Source organism: Rhinopithecus roxellana, chromosome 5, assembly GCF_007565055.1.
Source record: "Rhinopithecus roxellana isolate Shanxi Qingling chromosome 5, ASM756505v1, whole genome shotgun sequence".
Classification (NCBI taxonomy): Eukaryota; Metazoa; Chordata; class Mammalia; order Primates; family Cercopithecidae; genus Rhinopithecus; species Rhinopithecus roxellana.
The window spans coordinates 59,030,307-59,056,464 of record NC_044553.1 but is presented as its reverse complement, the minus strand read 5'-3'; the positions used below and the strand labels follow the sequence as shown (position 1 = coordinate 59,056,464).

Genomic DNA, 26,158 nt, shown 5'->3' with positions numbered 1-26,158 from the left:
GACAGTATGTGTGTCAGTTGCTAGGACAGAGTAATGGATTCTGCTGTATGTTCATATGAAACATATACACAGCCCAAGGAGAAAATGTGATGTATTTAATGTGATCTTCATTTAACATTTGATTAAGGCAAAGCTGGTGCATTTTTAAAAACAGTCTTTCAAAACCAAGGGAACAGGTCAGTGAAAAGACCAATGATATAAACACTCTTCTCCAACTCACAGAGTTGTCGAGACTTTTACATTTTTCACACAGTTTCAATTCTCTAAAAAGAAATGCCACCTAAAAAATGTGCTAAGCACCCTCTAAACATTTCTTATTATGTTGCCGATGCTGGTACTCACCCCTTTACAGTGGCTTACTATACTCATCTTAACTCAGCTCTGTATGCCATTCAGGGAATACACACAAGTTGCTATTTGAAAGAAAGGGGAAGCATCTGTTGGAATTTTTATATTAATATTTGTAAAACATCTTGAGAAAAAATAGGAAAAGGCAACCCAGAAAATAGTGTTCTGCAATGAAATTATAGAAAAGGTAGTAAAGAAACCAAACTAAAAGATTTTTCTAATAAAGGAACAGTTTTTTTCTCATCATACAAATAATCTTAGCTAAATGAAGATAAGAACTAGAAGGCTAATTCTAAAACAGACCAGTTTTTGGACAAGAGTGAAAACATACCTTTGTGTCTAAATTTATCATACAATAAACTCCCTGGAATGGTTCTCGTGTTGTCTAGCTCTGAGCATATTGATTCTTCTCTTGTTTTTGTCTTTAATTACGCTGCTGAACTCCTAACCTCTTAAGTAAAAGTGAGCCTAAAGAAACAGGGTGACTAAAGTCACGCGAATGTCCACTCACCTCCCATAATTTTGGACTGGCAGTTAATAAACTCCGGCTTCCTGTCTGTGAGGTACCTCTGGCAGGTATGGTGGAGGATCTGGAAGAAGGTGCATTTTTCTGACGCTGTGCTGGCTACCCACTGGTCAAAAGCATTTTCAAACAACAAATCAAACTCTGCCGAATCCTGGAAAAGACAATGAAATAACTACTCATCTCAATCTAGAAAAACTGCTGTTTCTAGATTACTCCTGTCAAAAGATTTATAAAGGCTAAAACAAAGACTTTGATCGCAATCATAAGGCTCATCTTTATCCAAGTGTATGGAGAGTCTGCATTTCTCTGTTTATGAAGCAAACCCCAAATCTTACAGTATTGATACACGTTCCTAGGAAACTAGTATCACACAAGTTGAGATAGCCTAACTAAACACTGACAAATATCAGAATTCAGATCATGTATTATCTTCCCAATTTCCTGGAAAAGGGATTCCTTTAGGTTCTCAGCAATGACCTATATTAATCTGGCCCCTAAACTTCGCTAGGAAGATTCCCTCTTGCTATTTTAGTCTATAGTAACAATTTATATTTTATTATTCTTCATTGTTAGCATTTTGTGAAGTGTGTGTGTGAGCAATGGGAATGTACTTTGTATAGATAACTATGTCATAAAATGTTCCTCCGATTAAAAGCAAGGGAATCACAATACATACTGAAAGATACCATTCATTTACTTCATACTGAACTTCGTACTTGCTGATCAATGTTACCGGAGATCACATATCTTCAATATGCATTCCCCTAGGTCCTTCTATTAAACATGATGAAAAGATGTATAATTTCACTTAAGAAAGGACTATGTATCCGAAAGTTTTAATCACATAATTGAAATAGAGAAATAACCTTCTTAAGAATGATTCAAACCACCACCACCACTACCAAGGTCAATCAGAGAGTCATCTTGTGAAAAGAATGCCTTTGCTCAGCATTGGACAATTCACTCACCCCATTAGGATCGATACCATTAACCTGGCGAAGCTGCTCGAGCATCCACTGTGATCTCCGAACAAACGATGTGGAGCCTTCAAACTGTTTGACCTTTGTAATGGACGCCTGTGTGGGTTTCTTGTTTGTCACTGCCAAGAAAAGATCACTCAGATTAGTGCACCTGCAAGTTGGTGGTTTGTTTCCACATTCAGTGCTGTTTCTACATGACACCTACTGTGTATATGCACAATAACAGAGAGAAGGCGGAGGGGGAAAGGAGGGAATATGAATAAGTATGTGTGCCTTTGGTCAGGGGTGAACGTAAAGGAAATAGATGTTATAATCTTCACTCTTGAAGCAGTTTACAATATAATTATAATTGTAAGGGCTGCTTCATCTATGTCTTTATCCATTCAAACTGAAAATGACTTAAGTGAATAACACCAAGCACCTTCAATGGAGGCTACAAGTGCACAATTACAGCTTGCAGGAAAAGAAGCATATAGTACTGACAGGGATCAGGTAGGGTTCATTGGGAAAGGTTGAATTTTAAAGGAAAGGAAGGTAATTGGCTCCCCTAGAGAACTGCAAAGTATATTTCTAGTTTTATAGTCCAGTGTAAACATCTTAGGCTTCAGTGATGAGGAGTAATACCTCACTCAAAAAATCCCCAAACTATTTGGCTCTCTAATATTGTTCAGTTTGTATCTAGTTTACATCTAATTATGATTGAATCTGGTGTTCTGGGCACACCTCCACACCTGTAGGAAAAGGACAGTTTCTCCTCTCAGCCTCAGCGAGTTCTTCCCCTAAGCCTTTCTGTGCTAAAGATAGACAGCATCACCTCTCAGACTGATGTCAAGCATCAGGTACCAGGAGAGGCACTCTGAATATTTCTACATCTGCCTACTTTGTGACGTGGAGACTCAAGGGTAGGAAGTAATTAATGGTCTTTAAAGGGATTTCCTAAAAGCTTCTCCTGAACCCTGGCTGTAGGAATTAGCAAATTAAATAGAAAGGAATTACGGAAAGTAGAAATCATTATTGGCTATAATGAAGATGATCCTAATTACTGACTTGCTGAAGACTATGCATCTATAGCATATTCTTTCCTTGTTTCAAATCACCCAACAGATTCCACACTTTCCAATAACTATGCAGATGCTCAGCAGATGGCAAAAAGAATTCTTAAGGGATGAAGGACAGAAAGCACCTGCTCCAATCACCACTGGTGAGCAGGAAGACTCTACAGTTCATGCATTCCATAGCTTATTGCAGCTCATTGTCTGGGGTCATTAAAGCAGGAGAGCAGAGACAAAGGAAAGGTGGCCACTGCCTTTAGATCTAGTGAGAACCCTACTTTCCCAGTACTGAAGACCACCTTTATGGCCTGAGTACTATCTACTCTCTCTGCTTCCAACCATAATTTAGTGAAGATTTGTTTTTAACTTCAAATAATGTTTTGGTTTATCACCCATTATTTCAGTTAGATTTGCTAAAAACTTCTGAATATTTCATACCAATTACATTTACTTTTATGATTAAAAAGTCATCCCCTTAATACCCACAATCAGATGAATTTTTATAGTCTTCTGTTCACAAAGAGGAACAACCATTCTCTCCAACTGAATTCAGGCAGTATTACCAGTCTGCCCAGGACTCTGTCTATCCATTTAATTTGATTCATTTATTTTTTGTGTCTCCTATGACATAAATGGGAGACCTAATAGGCTTCTCTGATGACTGTGACCTGCTCTTACATTTTAATGTTAAAGAAAACAATACACCTGGAATACAGACAGGTCTTAAAATGTGCTTAAAAGATTAAAGAAGGCTTTTCAATAACAGGAAAACATGGGTTCCTGTATTAGACACACACCCCTAAACACACAAAGAGAATTTCCTCCCGTGTTTATGTAAATCATACAACATTTAAGCCTGGGAAACATGAAGGCTTTCTTTCTAACTTTAAAGTTGTTATGAGCCCCTATTTTTACTTCTGGCCCATTTGTTTCCAAGTAATTTACAGCATTTTAAAAGCTTAAACACAACTCGAGATCACTGTATATTGCGGGCATATACACATCTAAGGAAGGTAAGTTCCACTGAAAGTTTGTCATTGAAATGAGGCATGCAGCAACCCCAACTATTATGACAAATGGCCACATGGAACTCCTCCACAGTGATCACACTGCAGAGCAGTCTTTTTTAACGGAGGCAGTTGTAAGTCTATCCATTTCTGCCTTTTCTCCCCTATTAGTTTATTCCTCGCCCAGTTCTTGGAGTCTGGCTAGTTTTCCTGGGCACTGAGCCCGGTTTGGTTTAATTTTTGTTTATTGTTATTATCTCCAGCATCCTAGTTTCTGTTTTGAAGCAGGTGTCTTAAAATTATATTATTATATACACATTGTATAGAGTTAAATTAAGACGTTCCCCTTCTGAAATCAAAACACTTGCACACACACACCCCATTGCCAGACTTTTTGAGTACGTACTTGTAGACAACATGTTTTAACTATTTCATGTTTTGTTGTTTTTGGGGTCAATAGCTGATAAAAAAAAAACATGCCAGTCACACAAAATCCAGATGTCTAGTGAAAAACAGTGATTTACCTTCTCCTTCCAAAGGAAAGCTAATTGACAGCACACCCTGGAAAATGCAACCAAATTATCTGGATCAGTAATATCATAGAGCTGCATGCTAGAGGCTCCCAAAGTCATTATTTTGGATAACTTTAAAGGTCAGATAACCAGGGAATATCTGTTATGCCTTCAACATTCACAAGGAAGAGACCAACACAGAAGCATTTAAAGGAATAGTGTGGGCATGACTCCCAGGTAATACTGCAGACCACTCAGAAGCAGCCGATTCTCCCACTTCCTGCACTGGTATCGGAGGCAGGCAGAAGCATGGGGGCAACCAAATTCAGGCCGCTTTGCTATTAGCTCTGAAAAAACAACATGGTTTTCATAGCTTCATGCCTCCTCTTTGGCTTTCATGTAGACTTGCTAGCACATTTCAGCTTTGGTGAAGAAGCAGTGACACAAACTATTATGTCCCGAATATCGAGAATATCACTGCCATCACTACTCAAGTGGAGTAACATCTCTGTTTCATGAACGAATGGTCGAAAGAGCTCTTTTTAAAAATCGCCCTTCCATGAGACATTTTATAAAAGCAAAATTTGAAAACTTGCTATACTCAAATGGTGGAGACCAGTGACCTTACCTGTGCCCAATGAGAAAATTCTATTTAAATAAAAACCCATAAGCCAGTCAATAACAAAGACCATGTCATATCAAACTTGGTCTTGCAACAAGTCAGAAAAGTAGAACTGGAACAAAAGTAGAAGAGGGAACAAAGATCAGTGAGGAAAGACAGAAAGACAAGTCACTTGCATGTTATGTGAAATGGGAGAAGAGCTCATACCCAGCCAAGATTCAGAGGCAGACCCCCTGTTTCAAGGTCCAGTGGCTGAAAGACCACTCTTTCCAAAAAGCCACACTCTTACACCTACACTCTCATTATTCACAGCATAATCCCTCAACTATTCCAAAAAGGAAAACCAGTTTGGCCTAAGAGACAAATTATCTATTTAAAATAAATAGCCTTAAAATATCATTTTAAAGGAAACAATCAGTATATACCACTTCTACATCCTCAACTATCTCATATTTGAGATAGCTGAATAACATCTTTTTACACATCTTTATATATTTACTATACACATTGAACTTGAATTATTTTATAACTTGATGTGGCCATTTCTCAAAAAGTAAAAAAGAAAGAAAAAAAGAAAAGGGGTGAAAGAAAAACAGATTGCACCCCCAAAAGCTATAGTTTTGATGCTTAGGGTAGCTAAAAATAAATATTCTTAAAATATTATTTTAAAGGAAACAATCAGTATATACCACCTCTACATCCTCAACTAGCTCATATTTGAGATAGCTGAATAACATCTTTTTACACATTTTTATACATTTACTATACACATTGAACTTGAATTACTTCATAACTTTATGTAGTCATTTCTCAGAAAGGAAAGAAAGAGAAAGAAAGAGAAAGAAAGAAAGAAAGAAAGAAAGAAAGAAAGAAAGAAAGAAAGAAAGAAAAAGACAGAAAGAAAAGGAGCAAAAGAAAAACAAATTCCATCCCCAATAGCTATAGTTTGATGTTCAGGGTGGCTAAAAGCAGAATTTACCACACCTACATACCTAAGATGCCTTAAACTTTCATCACGCACAGCCCTATTTTGACCTTACAGTTAAGTGAAGGTCCGTGTTTTGTGGTACGCTTCAGCTCTCTGCTCTGCTGTAGTCTAACCACCAGACATTTTGATTTCAACAAGAGTGCTGATGAAAAATAAATAATCTGGAGGCAAAAAAAAAAAAAAAAAAAAAAAAAAAAAAGGGCAGTGTTCACATAGAATCCTATCAGGGCTGCTGTGTGACTGTGCCAGAGGTGCCTAAGGGAAAAGGAAAAAGCAAGCTTCTGAAATGAGGGTTCAGGAAGTAACTGAGTGTGGCTTCTTGGTGCTGCTGTAGTGACAGAACAGGCTATGCGGCCAAGGTGAGAAATAATCATTTGGAGCTAGTTTCCTTACTGCTCTTCCAAAGCTCTAATGTATGATAATTCTAGGTGGATTTCACAATATCCATGAGAAACAAATATCAGGTCTGAGGCTGCTGCGCCAGCAATTCTATCAGGCAAGATTGCTGAATGTTTATAAAGCATAAAAGCAAAAATATCTAGTTTTCTACCTTAAATGCTTTCAGAACAGGGAAACATCCTCTCTGCTATACTTAGTGGGAAATGAAGCATGGTGCTCTCCACACAGGATTGATCTTTTGCTTCTCATAATATTTCTCAGTGTGTTATAATTTGGAGACATAATAAATGTTTAGACCCTGCAGGCTATGTAACCCAGAGTTGCAAACCAGACCAACTTTTGAAATGGTCAAGTTTGTCTCTGGGGCCCTTCCCTTCTCCTTCTGTTTCTTCCTTCCCATCTTAGAATCTGGCTCTCTGGCCAGATTCCCAATAGTATCCAAAGGGGTCTGACATGGGATTCTTAAATCTGCACTTTTTTTGTTCTGTTTTGTTTCCAAGACAGGTCTTGCTCTGTTGCCTATGCTGGAGTGCAGCAGTTGCAGTCATGACTTAGTGCAGCCTCCATCTCCTGGGCTCAAGCGATCTTCCCTCATCAACCTCCCAACTAGCTGGGACTACAACAGATATGTGCCACTACACCCAGCTAATTTTTAAATTTTTTGTAGAGATAGGGGTCTATGTTATCTAAGCTGGTCTCAAATTCCTGGGCTCCAGTGATCCTCCCACCTTGTTCTCCCAGAATGTTAGGATTACAGGTTGAGGCACCATGCCTGACCTAAATCTGTATGTTTTAAGGAAGGTCTGTTTCTTTTTTGTTTTTCAAAAGAACAGCAACAACAAAAACAGTGGTACTTCAGTCATGTGCACCAAGCCACTGGGGAAAAATGTAGGATGCCCTTAAACAGTCCCCGCTCCATTAACTCCAAAGGTGGAAGGAAACAATAAAGTCAGTACATAGGGCTTTGGGAAGCAGATTTCCTCAGTCTACTGAAGAGATATTCACAAAGAAAAAAGTTTTCCAGACAGAAGTTTCCTGATTTTGAATCACTAGTTCCTTAGTATCACTAGTTCCTAGGTATCCAACTATATACCACATGCTCATCTCCACAAGTGGAAGAAGAAGAGACAATGGAAAGTCTAGGAAATTTCTCCAAAAGGGATGCCAAAAAGGAACCACTTTATGAAAATGTCTTCCTTTGTAAAGCAGTTTGGGTAAGTCTTTCAGTACAAGGAGAAAAATAAAAAAACATCTTGCTAAAATATTCTATAGGAAGGCTGCTTTAATATGAAGGTACAACACTATGTCCAGAGTAGTTAGCAACTATGCAAATAATAGAGCAAGTGCTTGCCCTACACCAACTTTGCAGGTGGTACTAGCTGGTTTTAATGCTTCCACATGCCAACAAGGAAGTGGCATTACTTTTGGAATGTGCAATTTTAATGCCACATGAGATCTAGTTAGTACTTTTAAAATCTAGTCCCTTTTAATTTTAAACCTTCTTTATTCTGTTGATAATTTTATTAAATGTAAAAATATGTAGATTTTTATTTTGAAAGGATACTCTCTTTTTCAACTAAATGACAGGTAGTCCTGGACTATTACATTTTAACCTTAAAATTAGGAAGGTTTAACCTTAAAATTAACCCCTGCAAGGCTTGAGTTCCCCACTGCCCTCCCCAGACTAGAACCATGATACGGTTGTATTATAATGGATACAGAGTACTAACTGAGGTATGCATGTATAAATCAGTGAGGGAATGAAAGTTTTTTTTAAGTTTTAATTTTTGGCCTTTGAGCTTCTTGTGGAGAATTTAATATATTCTTGAGTCAGGTGGCTGCTTCTTTGATGCCTTTGATGGCTCCTCTACAAAAGGAAGAAGAGTTTCTGTGCCCACAAGAAACCATGAACTTATTTCAGTTTCAATTGTTTAGTTTCAAAATTCAGCCACAGTTTTAAGGAATTTGAACATTTTCTTACCAGAATGGAGGAGTATCCCAAGAACTACAAATAAGAGTAAAGAAAATGTTAATAACCAAGAAGTTATAGAAATATCAAGAGACTAGAAGGAGAGGAATTTAGGGGTTAAAACCTCTTACAGCAATCTCTTTTCCTCCAATCCTTATTCTAGCAGCATCTCTCTTAAGTGATTCTGTTTGTTTCGGGCTTCCTGAAAATCTGATTTCAGGGAGACTCAACAACCCGAGGTTTCCCAATGTGTTTGATTTTTTAACTTCCTTAGACATTTCTCCATAGACCTGCAGAGAAAATAAATTTGCATGCATTTTGGATAAAGGGAACACATATGATGAATTATAAAACCTAGTTAATATTAGTTACTGCAAACTAATAGTTATATTTTATATGGAAAGTTTATATAACATGTCTGTTTCATGTAATACAACTGTGAAACAAACAAACAAACAGGTCAGAGCAAGACAGTAAATGCCCAGAGTTGTGACAACTGATGGTTTCTGAAAGGGATTAAATCCAATTCCACCTATGGTATTAAACAAGGAGAATAATGGAAGGGGTTAACTACAGTTATAAAGTCTTATTCTGTTCTTACTTCCTCAATTCTAGAAACAGATGTAAACATCATTTTTGATCTATTCTTAGGCGAGATTTACAGAGTATCAAAAAACAAAGGCTTCAAAGAAGCAGCCACCTGACACAAGAATGTATTAAGTTTCTCCACAAGAAGCTCAAAGGCTGAAAATAAAAACTCGAAAAAGAGATTTCTTTAATGTTATGCTTTCCTTTAACATTATCCATTATATACTGAAAAGTGTAGGGCAAACAGCAATTCTCTTCAGGAAAATGTCATACATGGTAGAAATTCAATTTATATTTTACCTAGAAGAGCGGATAAAAAGCAGTCTTAGAACTAAGAAACCCTTTACAATGAGAAGAGATGGAAGTGTTTCTGCACCTAAGGAAGCAGGTGAGGGAAGGGCCTGTGACTATGCTCCCGGACACCATGCACCTGCTGCTGAGTGTCCTCTTTCAACACATAGATTAGCTCTAAAAGAACCATGGAAGGATGTCATGTGCATGTGGATCTCCTCTAATGTGAGAAGGCCACTCCAAAGGGAAAGGGATTCAAATGTGAAGGAGAAAGAGTAACACAGAGAGAATTTTTAAATGGACTAGATACTAAACATATAATATCACTAGGTTTTTGGAAAAATCAAAGCTGTTATTACTTGGCAAGCATAAGCTGTGAAATATAATTACCACTATCAGTCAAGCAAAGGCAGATTTATCTGCTCTCTTGGCTCTCCTCCCTCCTCACCACCACCACCATCTCTTCCTCAGTATTTTTAATCATACATTGTAAATGAAGGGATACAGCACCGAACTTCTAAAAAAAGTGCATGGTATCACTAAGAACCTGCCACCTTCTCTCTCTACTGTGTTCGACTGGGGAGTAAAATCCAACAACATACTCTGGTTAAAACCAAGATCAACTATATTATAAAAATTATCTAAAATTAAAATTAACTGAATTTATTTTAATTTAAAAAATTATTTTAATTTTTAATTTTTTAAACTCTAGGCAGTATCTACTAAAGCTAAACATGTACATATTTTATGACCCAACAATTCTAATCCTGTGGCTACATCCAATCCAGATAAGTGCTATGTCTACCCTCCTACCCGAAGTAACCAAAAATGGACAAAATATATGAAGCAATGGTTTTTAAGGCGTTGTATATCAAGCAGTGAAGCATAGTGACCCCTGAGAGATGGGAAATGAATAAGGTGAGTCCTACAATTATTCTAGTTTACTGCTTTGAGAGAGTTTCTAGGCTGTGGTGCAGGGAGGAATAACCCACGAAGAGAATGGCAGATTCCCTGAGTTGAAGCGAGTGCTGAGAACCCAGGGATATCAAGGTGGCTAAAATTCTTAAGACAGAGTACTAGAGAAGAGAGACACAGACAAAACTCTAGAAATCTGCAGAGATTTGCCCATGACAATTCAGCTGAGTGATTCCCATCACATGTTTGTGAGGAAACTACCTGAGGTTTAAAAAATAATCACTCAAAATGAATAGAGGATACAGCACTCCATGCTCACACAGGGCTGGGAATAGTGCCTGTTTCCATCATCCAGACTGGAAAAACCTCAAGATTCCTGGGGCACTGAGTAGAATACACAGAAAAGTCCCGCTTCATTAGTGAGGAATAATTAGCCCTAGACAAGCAATGCTCTAGTCCTGTACAACAAATGTGGTATGAAGATGATATACTATTGAGTTTATAAAATATGAAAAAGTAAAATGTATAGCAACAGTAGCAAAATTTGAGATGGGAGAAATGAAAGTGAACTATTGGACAGTTCTCATACTATACATGAAGTAGCATATTACCTGAAGGTAGAGTATGCTAAAGATATAGGCTGTAAACTCTAAAATAACGAAACGAAATCACTAAAATAACAAGAGAGTCACAGTTGTAATGGATAAATCTATAGATTTAATGCTATCTCAATCAAAATTCCAGGTTTTTTTTTGTAGAATATGACACATTAATTATAAAACTCATATGGAAGTTCAAAAGCTAGAAGAGCGAAAACAACTTTGGGAAAAAAAAGTTGGAAGACTTACACTATCTGATTATAAGACTTGTAAAACTAAATGTAATACGGTTGATGGTCATGAACTCTGCAAAATTCATGTTAAAACTTAATCCCCATTGCAAAAGTATTGAGAGGTGGGTACTTGAGAAAGAGATTGGGCCATGAGAGCTCCAACCTCATGAATGAATTTAGTGCCTTCTAAAAGGGACCTGGGAACTAGCTTGGCCCTTCTGCCCTTCTGACATATGAGGACACAGCATTCATCTCTCTGGAGGATGCAGCATCAAGGCACTATCTTGGAAACACAGACCTGGGCTCTGAGCAGATACTGAACCTGCCAGTGTCTTGATCTTGATCTTGATCTTGATCAGCACCTCCAGGACTGTGCGAACAAAATGTCTGTGGTTGATAATTGCCTAGTCTCAGGTATTGTGTCACAAGAAGCACAAATGGATCAAGACACTAAACTAATCAGGACAATGTAATACTGGCATCAAGACAGACACATAGATCAATGGAACAGAATAGAGAGGCTGGAAAGCCCTGTACATATGTGGAAAACTGGTTTCAATAAAAGTGAAAAGGCAATGGTATGGAGAAAGGACAGTCTTTTCAACAAATGGTACCAGAACAACTGGATATCCACATGTACACAGAGGAACTTCATTTCATACTTTGTACTATACACAAAAAATAAATTGAAATGGATGATATATCTAAATGTAAAGGCCTAAAATTAAAACACTTTTAGAAGAAAACAAAGAAGAAAATCACTATGACCTTGGGTTACGGCAAAGATTTCCTATATATAACACTAAAAGCACAATTTATGAAAGACAAAGTTAATAAGTAGGACTTCGTGGAAAACTCATGCTCTTTAAGATAATGAAAAGACAAGCCACAAACTGTGAGAACATATTTGCAAATCATGTCTGATAAACTTGTATCTGCCGGGCATAGTTGCTCATGCCTATAGTCTCAGTACTTTGGGAGGCTGAGGTGGGCAGATTGCTTAAGCTCAGGAGCTTGAGACCAGCCTTGGCAACATGGTGAAACCCTGTCTCTACAAAAAATACAGGAACCAGCTGGGTGTGGTGGCACATGCTTATAGTTCCAGCTACTTAAGCCCGGGAGGCAGAGGTTGCAGTGAGCTGAGATCATGCCACTGCACTCCAGCCTGGGAGACAGAGTGAGACTCTGTCTGAACACACACAAACAACCAACAACAAAAATCTTGTATCAAGAGTTACATTTAGAAACTCTCAAAACTCAACAAAAGAAAGCTAAATTAATAAGCAAAAGATTTAACACTTCACTAAAGAAGGTGTGGTTGGAAAATAAGCACATTAAAGGATGTTCAACATTACTAGTCATCAGGGAGATGCAAATTAAAACCACAATAAGATATTACACACCTATTATTAAAAATTAAATTAAAAATACTGCAGACACCAAGCGTTGGCTAGTATACAAATGTTCAGAGCAGATTTATTTGTCATAGCCAAACACTGGAAAAACCCAAACGTCCCTCAGCAGGAAAACGGATAAACTGTGGTATATCTATACATGGAGTCAGAGATGAAAGCAAGTGCAGATTATGGAGACTGGTGAAGAAGGCTTTGTAAACACGAAGCAGGAGAGTCAAAGATGTGACTTGCATTTTAAAAAATGTTCTCCAACTGCTGCAGGTCAAAGAGGTCATGGCAGGAATGGGTATGAAAGCAGGGAAACCCTTCTGAAACTTTCACCGCAATAGCCCAGGAAAGAGATGCTGCCCGTAGCTTAGACCAGATGGTAGTAGTAAAAACAGAGAGAAAAGGGATAGTCTAACCCACTCTTCATTGCAGTTGACTCTCCAGACCAAAATCTTCAAAGTCAGTCACCAAGTCCCAGGCATGTTCGTACCTCAATGCCTAATGAATTGGAGGCCACTGCTTATTGAATGTTACATTTTGTACATGTCAGGAAAATAAAGGTAATTCTTTGTATTTTTATTTACCTGCAGTGCTATCAGACTGTAAATAACCTGAAAATGCAAGACTATGTCTTTGTATTCTTCAGGTACGTGGTAGGGTGCCCCACTGAGAATTTTAACTCAAATATGCATCACATGACATATCTCCATTCTGATCAGAAATAACCACCTATTTGCTGTATGTACTGGTGACTGTGATTAGCAATATTTCACCTGCCCCACTCTCTTTTTTGGCTATCTCTCTCTTTTTTTTTTTAAAATTCAGGGTCATTTAAGGCAATATGGGGAACCAAAAAAAGAATAAGCAGGCACACCTGACTACCAAATCTCACTATGTGGTAAAGAGCAGCTTCTCTCATACAGAAAGCCAGCATTTCTGTGACTTCTGTGCAGACACCAAGGTGAAACAGATTGTTATGCACATCATTAGTATTTATGTGGCAGCCTATGAATCATTCCCAGAATAAATGATGCCACTTGTGGTAAATGATTTCTTCCTAAGAAAAATCCCTGGGGGGTCTTTCCAGAGCACAGCCTTGATGAAGATTCAGAACAAAAGAAATAAAATACCCGACTCTCTGGTGCTGGATAAGTGGTGATATGCTCAGCTTTCTCTATTCAATTCCCCACTGATACTTTGTGCCTAAATCGCAACATAATTGGAGGACAAACTGTTTTAAACAGATGAGCCACAACTACCAAAACACTTGCTCTTCTCAAAACTCGGCTGTCATGATGTCCGCACACTTCCATCTACCTGTCCCATGGTATCGTCCCCTCCCTCAGACTTATGGCCTAAAATAGAGATTATTCTGATAAAGCCAATCTGAATCAGAGAACAGTCACCAGATTGAGCCATTACTCTATGACAGAGAGAAGCTGTTGCTCTCAATAAACACTAAAAGTGGTCCCTAAACTTTGTTCCATGGGGTTCAGGGATATAGCTCATTATCCAACTTTTTGGTGTCTACACTATGAAGTATGGTTCCTTAGTTTTACTGGATGTCACTGTTTTCCACTGTGAAGGTAAGGGCATTATATTAAAATGAGTAACAGGAACAGCCATTATGTATAGTATGGCTTGTGTTAGGCAGAGAATAAATTTATCAAAGGATCATGCATGCCAGTAAGCAGACCTGCTAATTTTGAATTTTCAAACCCTTTGCATAAAATTATTTTGGAACTAAAACCTCAGTTTACTTTGACTAAAATTTGAGGCAGAAATCATCAACTCTGCGTTGGAAGGTAACCTATACTAGGTTTAAAGCTGTACTTAATGAGGGGCCAAATATGTGAAGTCCTTAGATCAACAAAACACTACGAATTATAACTTCTATTGGCTCCTTCAAAAGCAATGTTTTGCATTCTTTTAATGTACAAGCTAAAGTTCTGTTCAGCCTATTACACCAATTTGACATAATTAAAGTTCACTTAACCGATTTTACATGTACAGTTTGTACTTCTGTCTACGTAATCAAGGTAATACAGAGTTATAAAGTGGGAAGATACCTCAAGATGTTTATTCTCCACTCCACATGTTACCTTTGGGCATGTTACCTTCTAAGATACATTATTCCAGTGTTTTTTCTAACTTTTTTTACTCTCATAAAAATAACTTACAACCCATCCTAATATTTAAAAAGCGTGACAAGAAACTCTTCTTTCAGGTTATGACTACAGCCATTTGCATTTGCTTATATTTTCATACTCTTGAAATCTGTCATTTAAACGGTCTCCAGTTTTCTTCATGTTCAAATTGTCCTGGTCCATTTAGTCTTCCTAAATAGACTACCTACCCCATCACCACCACCTGTGTGGTCCTCCATTGACCCTAGCTGAGCGCTCCATGTACCCTTTCAGATCTAAGTAGAACGGTTTAAAAACACATCACAAAAATGCGAAACGCAACAAGTCCACATTCAGAGTTGGAATGGTCAGTACTGCTATTTCAGTATGCCTGCATTTTTAAAAACTATGATGCTACATGCTCATGGCCACCTTGTTATCTGCCATGGTGCTTTATAGGCTCATTCTTTGGACACATTCTTTTTTTTTTTTTTTTTTTTTTTTATACTTTAAGTTCTAGGGTACATGTGCATAACGTGCAGGTTTGTTACATATGTATACTTGTGTCTTTGGCCACATTCTAAAGAGATCAGAGAAAAATGTGATTGACATTTGAAACATTTTTTTTTTCTCTAGAAGCCACACCAATATTTTGCATCCCATTATGTTCTTTTTTCACTATTTTCATATAGCAGGAAGCCCATTTTAAACTGCTTAAGGGAGAAAAAGCTATTTCCTTTCCTCACTAAAGAATTTCACACTGGAGAGGCATGGCTTCTACTTCTATGCCTTCTCCAGCTCCCATTCTCAATCAAAGTAGAGCGAGGTGCTTAGCAGAATTCTTTGCACATGGTAAGCATCAACAGTGAGTATATCCATTGAATGAATACTATTAATATTGGGTGATAGGTTGTTGGAAGTAGGAAGATGACACGGGGGAAAAAAGATTAAAAAATGAAAGGCGTCATGTAAAGTCTGTTGGCAGGTGTAACCGGTGGTTGCCATGGCTTGAATAACTCCCATCGAGAAAGAGTAACTTCCATGAATATGTGCTGTAGGTCTTGCTTCATCAAGCTGTACATTAGGAATGTGCCAGAGGATGCTGTCAGGGGCAGAGGTCACAAGAACACTCACAAAGCAGCAACCAGCTGAATATTTACTACCTGCAGAAGCAAATGATAAAATCTCTCCTCTCCAGAGCAAGGACTGTCTGCGCGACGTTGCTGCTTTCAAGCCATGGCCCACTACTGGATGGTGCCTGGATAGCTTGTGAGAAGAATGGAGCACATTTTCCAAATGTGAAGATCACTAACTCAGGAACTCTGATGTCTTCCCATAACCTAAACTCAAATATCATTGCCTGGGACCATGGATCAAAACAGTCACCTGACTCATCAGAGCTAGTAACTTTATAAGAATCTGCCTCTCTGGGATGTGTGTGAGGCCACAAAAGCAATGCATCTGCTTGAGAGTCTTTACTAACAATCTGGTGCCTCCATCTGACTCCATGAGCATGTAGCATCTCCACGGCCAACAGACTAATTTCTTAATTAGCCTTTACTGGGCCTCCTGCATACCTTAGCACTAAGCAGTACCAGCACTTCTATAAAGAAGGAAAATTTTTCAGGAACTAACAATATTAAACAAATAAACAGAGAAACTAAACTATGCCAAAATTCCCATGAAGACTTACTTTTTCAAGCAGAAATTTTAGTGTATTAGCAAATCAGCAGATTCCTAGACACTCTCTAGTATGAATAAGACATCCAAATGGGTCTCCGAGGATGAGCATTGAGGAGTAAAATGCAAAATAAAATACAAAAAAAAAAAAAAAAAAGGGTGAAAGACAAATGCATTTGAGCCTGGCAATGCAAACCTACATTGGCAAATCAGGAATTACAAATAAGATAACTGGCCACAGTTCTCCAAGTGTCTTTTTATTGAATCTTTTCTCAGGGCTGTGACTTCATACCTGAAATCAGTGATAACATACAATGCTAGGCATGCACATTTTGGAGTTCCAAGGCACTTGAGATCCTGTATAGCGCAGACACATAGGCCATCACACAAAACCCTAAGCGCTGGCAAAATCATGCCAATTCTAAGCAGTCTTAGAGGAAGTGACTGACACAGTGACTAACAAAGGCCATTTCAGGGTGTGATGCTGTTACAAGGATAGAATAAATGCCTTTCTCCTATATGTCTCTGATAAAGAGGTCAAGGATGTCAATGAGAGTAGGGAGATGCCAGGGTCCACCCAGTGGCAGTGCAAAGGCTGCCCTCTTGACCACAGGCCATCATCCTTAAGCCTTATAGTTAGAACTCTGTGCAAATGGCTTGGCTGTGAGTCTTTATCACTGCTGTCAATTGTCTTGTCACATGTAGAAGATGTTATCCTGATGGGTAAAATTACTCAGAAGTCTTGATAGTTCAAGTCTAAATTATAGAACTTATTTCTAGAAAAATAAAGGTTTGATTCTCTAAGTAATGCAATGCAATGGATCATCATAACTGTGCCCGAATACACAATGTCTGGCTGGTCCTCACCTATTCAGCCTCACTTTCAATTCCACACCTCCATGACCAAACTCCATTAGAGGCTGGACACCGCTGAAGTGGCCAACTCCCTCCAGGACCCGGCACATGTCATAGTTCCTCCCATCAGCACGCTGCACTGCCTGTGGCTTCTTAGCCTGGGATGCCTTCACAGCCACCTCCTCTAAATCTAACATGTGTCCGTCCTTCACAGGCCAAGTCTAGATCCTCCCTCTGCCACATGGCTTTCCTCAGCAATCCAGCTCACACTTCCTGCCTTTCCCAAAACGTTTTTAATTTTTCTCTGTAACATTCATTCTGGGACTTTGTTGTGCCGAATCTAATTCAGAAACATAAAGGAAACATGCTATTTGCAAGCAAATGGTTGGTCCTAAACTGCTAGGGTGCTTTTTATTTTTAATCTAATAGGTTAAGCTGTTTTTGTACATATCTTATTCATTCTATTCATTTGCTTGGGAAGTATTTTTGCCCTACAGGTAGTGCAAAGGGAAGCTTCAGCCAAACTTGTCATGAATTTATAAAAAATCCTAAATTCAGAATGCATAAGCCTCCCTCGAATAAGAATGTATCCCCTGATAACCTTGCAATAAGGTCTTGTTTATTAGTAGTTTGGTATTCTGCGCAAAATAGAATATAGTACCTTCTTCTCAAGGATTTTCAGGTTACATTTAGATGAAAAAAAAAATTCAAGCAAGAAATGGTAATTCAAGGCCAACAGAGGCTTCAACAAGCCAGAAGAGCCAGGACAGTTTTCAGAGGAAGGCAAGTTCTGAAGAAAGACTCAAAGAAAGAGAAGAAACTGAATCCCTCAGGGGAGAGAAATGAACATCACTCTCACATGTCCCAATGAATGGTGAAAAAGCCACATTTCCAGAGGCAACCAAGTAAAAGGTGGAGTGGAAATGGCTACGATGTGATTGGTTTGGGATTCTAATGAAATGAACGATGAAAACAGTAACTTCCATCTCTGGACTCAAGCCACTGTGGTGTCCCCATAGAAGGGAGTACGGGAATGGTCACTGCCTTCTGTGTGCGACATTTGTTTTTCCGCCTTAATGTTGGACAACAACCACTAACTTTCTCCCTTTTCCTGAGGACTCCTTTGTAAGAAGATTCATTTTGTAGATGGAAGTCCACACCCTGGTTCATTCTTCTCTGACTGACGGGAACAATGAGGGTGTAGGAGAAGAACATAGGAATAGTGTCCAAGCGTAACTGATGCTGGCTGTGTCTGCCTGAACTCTTGTGCACACTCTTTTCCTAAGACAATATGTATAACAATGCATAGACCACTGTGCCCACTTGTCTTGGATAGACAAGTGCCTTCTTTTGCTGGTGTGCAGGTGCAAAAGCCCTTCATTGTCAATTCTGCTGCCCTACAGATGAGATAAGGGAAGCATTTGTAGTACCACAAACTAAAGTTAGTATTCACTGAGCACTCCAAATGGGAACTTCCAAATTTTAAGTAATGGCAATTTTTAAGAGATGGAGGAAGAAAAAACCACTTGCTTTCTCCTTAGAAAATTTCTCATTCCCTCTCTCCTCCTTTTGAGGGTACAAGGAATATTTTCTGGCCAGTTGTCTGAATTGAGGGCAGAGTGTTGTGGGGAGGGCATCCCTATTAAAGCTAGGGACAAGGGAGATGAGAGGGATAGTCACTCGGATTCTGATGTCCAGTGCTTATGCCCTAATTTCACATTTGTATTATGGGACTCATTATACTACTAGCCTCCATTTCCAGCCAACATTTCCATAAAGTGTTGCTCAGGTATGTTCAGAAGAGGAGTGTTGAAAGCCCCTTGCCCTAGTTCCACCCACAGGTACAGACCTCATTATGCTATAGGCTCCATCCCATCCATGCCGTCTCAGCCACTATCCTTGAAAGGCTCTGGAGAAACACAGCCAGAATCCAAATCACTCCCAAATGTAAACAAGCTTTGTTCACCAAAGCGTAAAGCCAAGCAGAAAGCTAGGCTGGTCCATGCATTGTCACAGGTGGAAGGTCATCTTAATTCAAAGAATAAAGCTAATTAAGTGACTATTTTTCAGATATGAGAAAAAAAGTTGTTTGCTGAGACAACAAAGTAAAAGGAAATTTATGTGAGAATACATAAAATGTTTCCTGCTGGGAGTCTTAGACAAGGTCCCTTTGCAGGGGTCCCAGAACTATATAATGGCTCTTTCAAAGAATTACACATTGACCGGCTGTCTCCTGAAAGGAAGGGGACGCTCCTTCCTGACTCCCTGTCAGTGGGAACACACTCATTAAATGGCTCTCCAGTGGAAGCCAATGTTTCTACTATCAAATCACCCTATCATTCCTCACCTGCTCCATCATGGGCCAAAACAGCACAGGATTTGGCCTAGAAACTAAGCAATCCCTTCTGCAAAGGAAGCTGCTCCACATGGGGAATGACCCTTGTACCCATTAGCACTGACTGCAGCTAACTGAATAGCAGCAACGGTTCTAACAGGGAGGAAGCATCGGAGAGAAAGCCCTGGACTGGAAGTCAGGAGGCTGGGGCTCCTGTGCCCATTCTGCCTACCTGTCCATGGACATTTCAGACATGTGTCTTTTCCTGTCTTGGTATCAATTTCACCATTTGTAGGACAAAACCAGATGAGAAAGACCCTAAGAGCGCCTTCTAGTTTTGACCTTCTATAATTCTATGAGTCACAGAAGTGCATCTTGCATGCTGTGATGCCCTTCTCTCAAGCCTGGAGGTCTCACTGATAAAATGAGAAACAGAACATTATTTTATAGATAAAAATAGTATGATTGATCTTTACATAAAAGCTGAAAATACATAATGTCTATTCATTTTAAAACATCCAACACACAGAGAATCTTCAACTCTTTATGTACAGGCATTGTTCTAGGACTCATTTGAGATTCTTAAAGAGATTGCCAGATGAACTGTTGGGGTGGGGGTAGCAAGGGGAGAACTCTTGGCAGGAAGGAGCTTCATGCTATGAGAAAGCTATTCTGTTGGGAGTGGAAAGATGTTATGCTCATAACTTTCCTAAATTCCCCTGGAGGGAATCATAGCCGAATATGAGACATTTATGTAAATTTTCTATTTCACTTAAGAGGTATTAAAACTGCCAACACTTGAATCATAAAGCAGTGTGACTATTCTTCTGGAAAAATCTGAAGGCACAAATAACATTCATCAAAAAATATTTACTGTGTGCATACTGAAGGAAAAGTGACACAAAGGGGTAAGGGTGGAAGGAGGGGAAATGAGTTGAGGGGTGGAAATAGGTACAAGGTGATTGAAGCGCAGTCATATTCATCAGGGGGTTCACATTTCAGAAGAGAAATGACAAGTCCCTAAGCGCTGAAATAGCAGCAGGATATGATAAATACGGCAACGTGTATTTCTTATCGCTACAAGTGTATAACACCAAACGGAGTGGAGGGGTGGGGCGAGAGGTGGGTTTTCGGTGGATGCAGGGCAGCTTCTTTATGAAAGCAGTGTCATTTGGGCTGTGGCTGGAAGGATGGGTAGGGCTGATAAGGATCAAGGAAAAGAGAAGCAAGGCAGATCTCATTTAACTCTGAAACTACCCTTGTGCTTCCATAACTAAAAAGAGGAACCCTACTAACCGGGAAGACCCGCCTTACAGGTACAGAAACAAAGCCAGCCAGAAAGCAGCTGATTTCTTTTAGAATGCCTTGACCTGGGATGAATCTTAAGACAACTCATATCCTGGCCAAGAATCCTGGATACTCTATGCTCAAACTTAATGTTTAGGAAGTAATCTCGTTAAATACATATTTATATTGAAAAGCAGAACTCCAAACTTCCTCGTCTTGTTTCCTGGCCTCAACACAAAGGCACTATTATTTTCTTGAAAAGGAAATTATTCCAGTGCCCCTGCCCAGGCTCTGACAACACGTGTTTGCCCTCAATCTCCTTCCTCTTCTTGTAAGGACACCCATAGTTATAACTCACATTAGTGTGGGGTAGCACAAGGTGTTTGACATAGAAGCAGCGATGAATGTACTTGTGTTTCTGCTTAAACTGTGGGAACGATGTTCCTGAGAGAGAAGATTGAGAATCTTACTTCCCTTGAGATCTGCTATCCATTAGCAATTCAGCTGCAGGGCGAGGTTCACTTAATTTTAAAATGTAAGTCAAGAGCCTAAAATTGGTAATTGGGCATTTAATTGGGTCTGCGAAGGCACTTACTGGATTTTAACAGCTTCAACAGGTAATGTTTAAGAACATTAAAAATTAGAGCAATGATGAATCAGATGCAAATGGAAAGTGAATGAATTTTGGCACTATAATTTAACACACAGCTAAGCAGTGTTTTGAGCTGAAGATGTTGAGTCTGGTTGGTTTTCTTAAATTTTCTTACATGCCAGGGATTATCAACATATTTCACTTTTTAAGCTTGGCTTACCTTATCATAAAACTCTACTTTGAAGAATTCAGTTCAGCAGGTATATATTTGGCCTAATTGCAGTCAGTATTACTTAAGCTTATAGGGAATGCTAAGAAGTATGAGCTTTATTAATATACTGTGGTTAAACAAAACAAAGAACATCTGTGAATATAATAGAAATCTGGTCACTCACTGGGGCATCCAGTAGACATTGGCTGGACATCTGCTAATTGAATACAATGGCTCTTTTATGATGGTCTGTACTCAAAGACCTCAAAACCATTTTATAAATGCTACCAGTGCCTGCTGACTACTTGTTCTTTTTTAAATTTTATTTTAAACATGTAATACATTTTCACACAATTAAAAAATAACATATTGAGACATCTTACTCCCATCTCTGTGTCCATCTACTCCTTTCCTCTTCCCCTGCCTTCCTGTATACCTTTAGAGAATTTCTTTACATAGAAATAACAATAAACAGTCTCATTTCTTCCCTTTCTTACACAAAAGGTAGCATATTATATACATTTTCTTTCTTTCCTTCTTCCCTCCTTCCCTCTTTTCCTTATTATTTTATCTTGGAACTCCTCAAGATTCATAGAAAAAATCTAAATTCACAGCAAACTTCTTCCTACTTTATATAGCTGTATAACATTTACTCCATTCTAAGGATGAAACATGAACTACTTAACCAGTCCCCCACTGATGGATAGTGAGTTGTTTCTAATCTTTTACTACTGCAAACAATGCTGCATAACTAATTTTGCAAGTATATTTTGAGAATAAAGTTCCAGAAGTGGATTGGATTACACACTCAAAAAGCAAATATACTTGCAATTTTAATAAATATTACCACTGGCCTTCTATAAGCAATGTAACATCTTGCACTCCCACCAGAAATCTATATCTATTTCCTCATATACATGCCAAGACAGTGTGTAGTCAAGCTATGCTTTTACCAATTTGAGAGATAAGAAGTTACATCTCAGTGTAGTTTTAATTTGCATTTGTCTTATTATTGGTGAGGTCCATTTGTATTTATTTTCTTGTGAATTATCTGTTCATTTTTTTTTTTTTTTGCCCATTTTTCTATTGTGTTGACCATCTTTTTCTTAATGATTTCTAGTGGCTTTTTCTATTCTAAGGAGATTAGCCCTTTGTGATATGAGTATTCTCCCAGTATGTCATTTGTCTTTTGACTTATGAGGATTTGCACCATGACATTTTGGCAGTTTTGTTTTGTTATGCTTTTTTAAAAAAATAGTCATTCACCAATGTTTTCTTCTATGGTGTCATGATTTTCAGTTGTAGATAGGAACTCCTTCCCTATGCCAAAGAATCTGCCTTAAAACTTTCTGGTTTCAAACAACCCCATCAAAATTGGGCAAAGGATATGAACAGACACTTCTCAAAAGAAGACATTCATACAGCCAACAGACACATGAAAAAATGCTCATTATTACTCACCATCAGAGAAATGCAAATCAAAACCACAATGAGATACCATCTCACACCAGTTAGAATGGCAATCATTAAAAAATCAGGAAACAACAGGTGCTGGAGAGGATGTGGACAAATAGGAACACTTTTACACTGTTGGTGGGACTGTAAACTAGTTCAACCATTGTGGAAAACAGTGTGGCGATTCCTCAAGGATCTAGAACTAGAAATACCATTTGACCCAGTCATCCCATTACTGGGGATATACTCAAAGGATTATAAGTCATGCTGCTATAAAGACACATGCACACGTATGTTTATTGCGGCACTATTCACAACAGCAAAGACTTGGAATCAACCCAAATGTCCATCAGTGACAGACTGGATTAAGAAAATGTGGCACATATACACCATGGGATACTATGCAGCCATAAAAAAGGATGAGTTCGTGTCCTTTGTAGGGACATAGTTGCAGCTGGAAACCATCATTCTCAGCAAACTATCACAAGAGCAGAAAACCAAATACCACATGTTCTCACTCATAGGTGGGAATTGAACAATGAGATCACTTGGACACAGGAAGGGGAACATCACACACCGGGTCCTATTGTGGGGAGGGGGTAGGGGGGGAGGGATAGCATTAGGAGATATACCTAATGTAAATGATGAGTTAATGGGTGCAGCACACCAACATGGCACATGTATACATATGTAACAAACCTGCATGTTGTACACATGTACCCTAGAACTGAAAGTATAATAATAACAAATTTTTTTTTCTGGTTTTTTTAATATTTAAATATTTCATCTGTTTGAAATTTATGAAGTAGGGTCATGTATGCATTCTACTTTATTTTTTCCATATGGTGATTTAGTTATTCCAACACCATTTATTAACAGTTTATCTTTTCCTCACTGATTTGAGATACGAATTTTATCCTATACCAAATTCTCCATAGATTTTTGTTGACCACAAATTCTGCAGGGGACCTTCAAACCTTTCAGAGAGCTGATCTAGTACTGGGAGAAGACATCAATTAAAATATCTAATAACCTTTTCTTATTTATTTATTTTTAAATTTATTTTTATTTATCTTTGTCAGTCCACCACTACAATAGGATAATGGCCTTTTCTTAAGCTGAATTTCTTAGCAGACACACTGGGACATTCAACCACAACACACATTTCATCCTCATTAGCTGTTCTTCTGTCTAAAATTCACTAAATGTTTGCCTCTTTGAAGCTGAGTTGAATCTGTGTAAACAGATTTATGTCAGCAATGCAAATTAATAGGGAGCTATTATGCCTTTCCCTATTCTTACTGAAAACTGTGAACTATAAAGAATTACTATAAAAGAACACAGTACCTAAAGTTCTCATTATACAGTGTTTGACCTGAATGACCATGTGCCTTAAATGTTTAAATTAGTAAATGCTACACAGCCTATTGATAGCCTATAAAATGATAAAAATACATGAAGTCTAAGAAAATAAACAACAAAAAACAAATGGTCAGGTGAATTTAAACTATAAGCCATGTCAACAAAATAAAGAAAAAAATAGCTTCCTTTTAAAGAAAAAGAAGGAAATTTCCATCTATTGAATTTATCATTCCTATCAAATAATGAATAATCAAATATTACATACAAAATAATATGTAAGGCTGGGCGTGGTGGCTCATGCCTGTAATCCCAGCACTTTGGGAGGCCGAGACGGGCGGATCCCGAGGTCAGGAGATCGAGACCATCCTGGCTAACACGGTGAAACCCCGCCTCTACTAAAAATACAAAAAATCGCGGGGTGCAGTGGCGGGAGCCTGTAGTCCCAGCTACACGGGAGGCTGAGGCAGGAGAACGGAGTGAACCTGGGAGGCTGAGCTTGCAGTGAGCCGAGATTGCGCCACTGTACTCCAGCCTGGGCAACAGAGTGAGACTCCGTCTCAGAAAAAAAAAAAAAAAAAAAAAAAAAGGTTTTGCTATGGTCATTTGTACATTTGTATCTCCTTTACAGCCCAATATATTAATGTGTTTATTACATAGAGGATGAAAGCATAATAGGAGTTTTCCTTCTTTAAACAAAAGGAAAAGAACAAAGTTACATGTAAAGAGTTTTGTACCCTAAAGCTTTTCCAGCAATCCATTTTGATACTGGAATAAATACTTAGTATCAAGATATTATTGATCGAAAGGATAAAAAGGTTTCTTGCCCTCCTCCCTGCTCCAGGCTGGCTCACAGTCTGGATCAATATTTCTTTTCATTCAGACTCCATGATCTCATTTGGTACACTTTTATTTTCTTGCTTGCATCCAAGATAACTGACTCTCAGGGTTTGTTTGATGGCAATTCTATTATGGTCCTAAACCAATTATTTTAAGAAGAGATGAGGAAAAAAGGAGAGAAACTGTACAAACAAGTTGACAGAATCCATTTTATTCCTCTCCTTTTAATGTTTCTTGCCTTAACATAGCCTTTCTTTCTCTAAGCTCCGGGCACTCTTTTTACAAAAGAGAAACCGGATCTTGGTTGGCAGGACTTGCCCCCTGTGAACAATAAAAAGCCAAGCAGAGATAACAATTCCCACACAGTAGTAGGGCAGCTCCTGAGAGGTGACAGAGGGCAGCAAATGCCCGCTGAGGGTGTCTGGCTGCCTGCTCCGAACCCACCACCAATACGGGAGCAACCCAGAGATGATTTGTTTCTTGCTCCTTTTCATCCTCTTGGTGTATACTCCCTTTCATCACCTATTAAGTCATGAATCTGTTTCTACCCCTATGTTCGACAGTCATGTAGTCTGAGAAGGGACTGGCTGCCTCTGTGAGTGAAAGACTAAGACGTGACATTAATTACTGAACTGACATTTGTCTTCTCTCCTTGTCATGTCCCAAGTTGTCTTGTGCTAAAGGGTGCTGGGAAAACATTTTAAAAAGTACTTACTAGTTTGCTATATTGTTCACAATATTCCCCAGGGAAACCAGTGGAAAGTTTCCTTAGTTAGGCACCACTAGGAATTTGCTTCTGGCGTTGAAAAAAACAAAAACAAAAACAAAAACATAGCAACTAGGCACAAGAGCGAAGATCGTGAAAATTTTCCAGAGGATGAAAAATCCATTCCCAACCTCCTGGGAGTACACTAATGCTTACTTCATGTCCACATGTTTACTATGCCATGGGTACAACTGAGGCTTGTCTTATGAGCCTCAATGTG

The 26,158-nt window shown here is 38.6% G+C and overlaps 1 protein-coding gene across 5 annotated transcripts in view; it reads right to left on the bottom strand.

Moving 5' to 3' along the window:
• Positions 1-26,158, bottom strand: part of STXBP6 (syntaxin binding protein 6) — a 265,201-nt gene that overhangs the window by 48,292 nt on the left and 190,751 nt on the right. Inside the window, exons 1-3 of one of the 5 annotated variants that reach the window (XM_030930516.1) lie at positions 6,088-6,106; positions 1,843-1,973; positions 860-1,025 (exon numbers count right to left, since the gene is read on the bottom strand). In XM_030930516.1, coding sequence (XP_030786376.1) covers positions 860-1,025; positions 1,843-1,887 — 211 coding nt within the window. In that variant the 5' untranslated portion in view covers positions 1,888-1,973; positions 6,088-6,106. Of the gene's footprint in view, positions 1-859; positions 1,026-1,842; positions 1,974-2,059; positions 2,079-2,585; positions 2,605-4,437; positions 4,457-6,087; positions 6,107-26,158 lie in introns of those variants that run through there. The other 4 variants (XM_030930517.1, XM_030930518.1, XM_030930515.1 and 1 more) reach the window with 4 other exon arrangements.